This window comes from Leptonychotes weddellii, unplaced genomic scaffold, assembly GCF_054177405.1.
Source record: "Leptonychotes weddellii isolate Sample4059 unplaced genomic scaffold, ASM5417740v2 HiC_scaffold_24836, whole genome shotgun sequence".
In the NCBI taxonomy this organism is placed as follows: domain Eukaryota; kingdom Metazoa; phylum Chordata; class Mammalia; order Carnivora; family Phocidae; genus Leptonychotes; species Leptonychotes weddellii.
In genome coordinates this window covers 1-2235 of record NW_027839380.1, presented here as the reverse complement: position 1 = coordinate 2235, position 2235 = coordinate 1, and the positions used below count along the sequence as shown (strand labels likewise).

Sequence of the window (2235 nt, the reverse complement as noted above, 5' to 3'; positions counted from 1 at the left end):
TTTTTTTTTTTTTTTTACTTTACTCACATATTATATTTTATTTCTTATAATTAATGGCTAAGTAAAGAAAAAAACTAATTGTAGCACCTTACTATTTTAAGACCACAATTGTAACTTAAATGCTATCCCATTCCATAAAATAAGGAGCCTTCCCCCAAAGCTATAGCGGGCATTTAAGTTTCCCGATCCCATTGAAAGCTAGTACTTTTTATTACTTATCAAACACACAAAAATTACTGTTCCCCCTAGCTGAAGAATCTCACAAATGATACTTTTTCTTTATGTGCATGGTTCATTGACTCAAACCAGAACAGAGCTACTAAAATATCCATGATTTTGAATCTCAGACTGGGGTCTGGCTACTCCTGGGGGTTATTTACTGGTATGCCAAGGGGGATTATCAACCATGTGAAAATGCTCCATCTTTCCAGAGAACAATGTTTACTTGAGGCTAAGGAATCACATTAAATATGAAAAAAATAAATTTTTTCAGAAATGTTAAATGGAAGTTTTTTTCCCCCAAGTGAAATATATAGAAAACCTCAACTTATATATAAAACCAGTTTTAGGAAACCATGTTGGCAGTAGGAGTTGGCCGATGCGATTTCTCCCACCACACACACCGTGGGGGCATGTGACCCCTTCCCTCCTGGGGTACCCTGGGGAACTTCCCGCACACCAAGCACCACGCCCACCAATCTTAATTCAAGGACTGGGCATCCTGCTCGGGATACAGAAAGTTCTACAGGGGACCCCAAGAGCCACCAATGCTGTGTGAATCCTGCTTCCCTTTTTCAGGTAAATGATAGACCATGCTTACTTGTGCTTCTTTTATGTGCTCAAGTCCAACCCTTAAAATCTAAACTTTTCTGGCTTTTTGATCTTTTTAGTTGTAATACATTTCAACAAATACTTCCACTTGGGTTATGTAGCTCAGATCCTGTGGCATCTCTACCGTAAACAGCAATAGATCTTCCCAAACTGTGAGGAACTAGTGAGTGTTCCCAGACATCATTCTGTCCCCTAGTCTGGTTTCTGAATATTCTGGTTCTTTTCCTTCTTTGTATATTCTTCTAGTCGAAGAAGCCACTTGGCCCAATACTGGGAACAGAGCTCAGTGTCCATGAAATGTGGATGGGCAGGGGATCCATCTTTGTAGGCCACCACAATTAAGCCACACTGAACCTGAAAGCTATAGTTGACATCATTATTTATGGCACCAACATAGGCCACAACCTGCAGCGGGTTGTCAAATGTATTTCGAAGATAAGGTTTCGGTTTCTCTGATGTCTTCCAATCAATCACACACAGCTTGCCCTGATATTCAGCCACACAGTCCAGTAGACCTACATACTTTAAGGTATCATGCTGAACAGCGCTTTCAAGAGCTTGCACTCCACTGACATCTTTCAGGATATGCTGGACACTTTCGATATATCCAGATTCGAGATTCTCATCACTCTCTTTCAAGTCTCTTTGGGGTGCAAGTATCCTTTCCAAGGCTTTATGGAACCGTTTCCCTTGTAAAAATATATTTGAAGAATATTCGGCAAAGCCATCCTCTCCCAGTTCCAGAATCATCCGCTGTTTCCACCTCTCCAAGTAGAAAATCTGTTCTGATGTCATGGTCTGCTGAAGGATCTTGGTCACACTTGGTATGGTATTTCTTTGCAAAGGGATTCTCAAAGGAACTGTAGGAGTACTTGCTGCATTTGGTTTTACACTTCTCTCTGGGATTAAGAGAGGACACCAGTTTCGCGGAGCTTTTGCTTCCTCATCTTGCTTTGGGGGCTTACACTTACTCACAGGTCCATAGAGTAAATTATCTTCCTCAAACAATGATTCTGGAATCTGAGCAAGGCCTCTGGATGACAAGACAGACTGTACTAAATCAGAGTACTTTTCTTGGTCTACTTCTTTATAAGGGTTCACTTTTTTCTTCTGGCTACAAGAATAAGAGGAAGTGGAAAAATCCACATGGGCGGTTGGTTCTAGAGAAAACCCCTTTGAACTTCTGAGCTGTCTGCAGATGGTCTGAAATGCCTTCATCTTTAGATGCTTTCTCACTTCCCTCTAGGCTACTTGCAATGTTGAGGGCCTTTTATTTTTGCACTCCTCAGGAGCCACCAGACTTCACTTAACTTCCAGAGCGCCGACAACCTCTCGGGACCCGTACTTTCCTCGGTCCCGCTGACCCAAACATTCTTGAACAGAGTGGTCTTTAGCTTCCAAGTG

At 41.7% G+C, this 2235-nt stretch overlaps 1 protein-coding gene across 1 annotated transcript; it reads right to left on the bottom strand.

Annotated features, from left to right (window-relative positions):
- Positions 1-735: 735 nt before the first annotated feature.
- On the bottom strand, positions 736-2180 carry LOC145718900 (mitochondrial genome maintenance exonuclease 1-like). Its single transcript, XM_081810405.1, has one exon. The coding sequence runs from the start codon at positions 2047-2049 to the stop codon at positions 1024-1026; it is 1026 nt and encodes a 341-aa protein (XP_081666531.1). The 5' UTR covers positions 2050-2180; the 3' UTR covers positions 736-1023.
- Positions 2181-2235: the final 55 nt, after the last annotated feature.

Bases quoted from the DNA above. Each gene is read 5' to 3' on its own strand.
- LOC145718900 (XM_081810405.1), bottom strand. From the start codon at position 2,049: ATGAAGGCATTTCAGACCATCTGCAGACAGCTCAGAAGTTCAAAGGGG.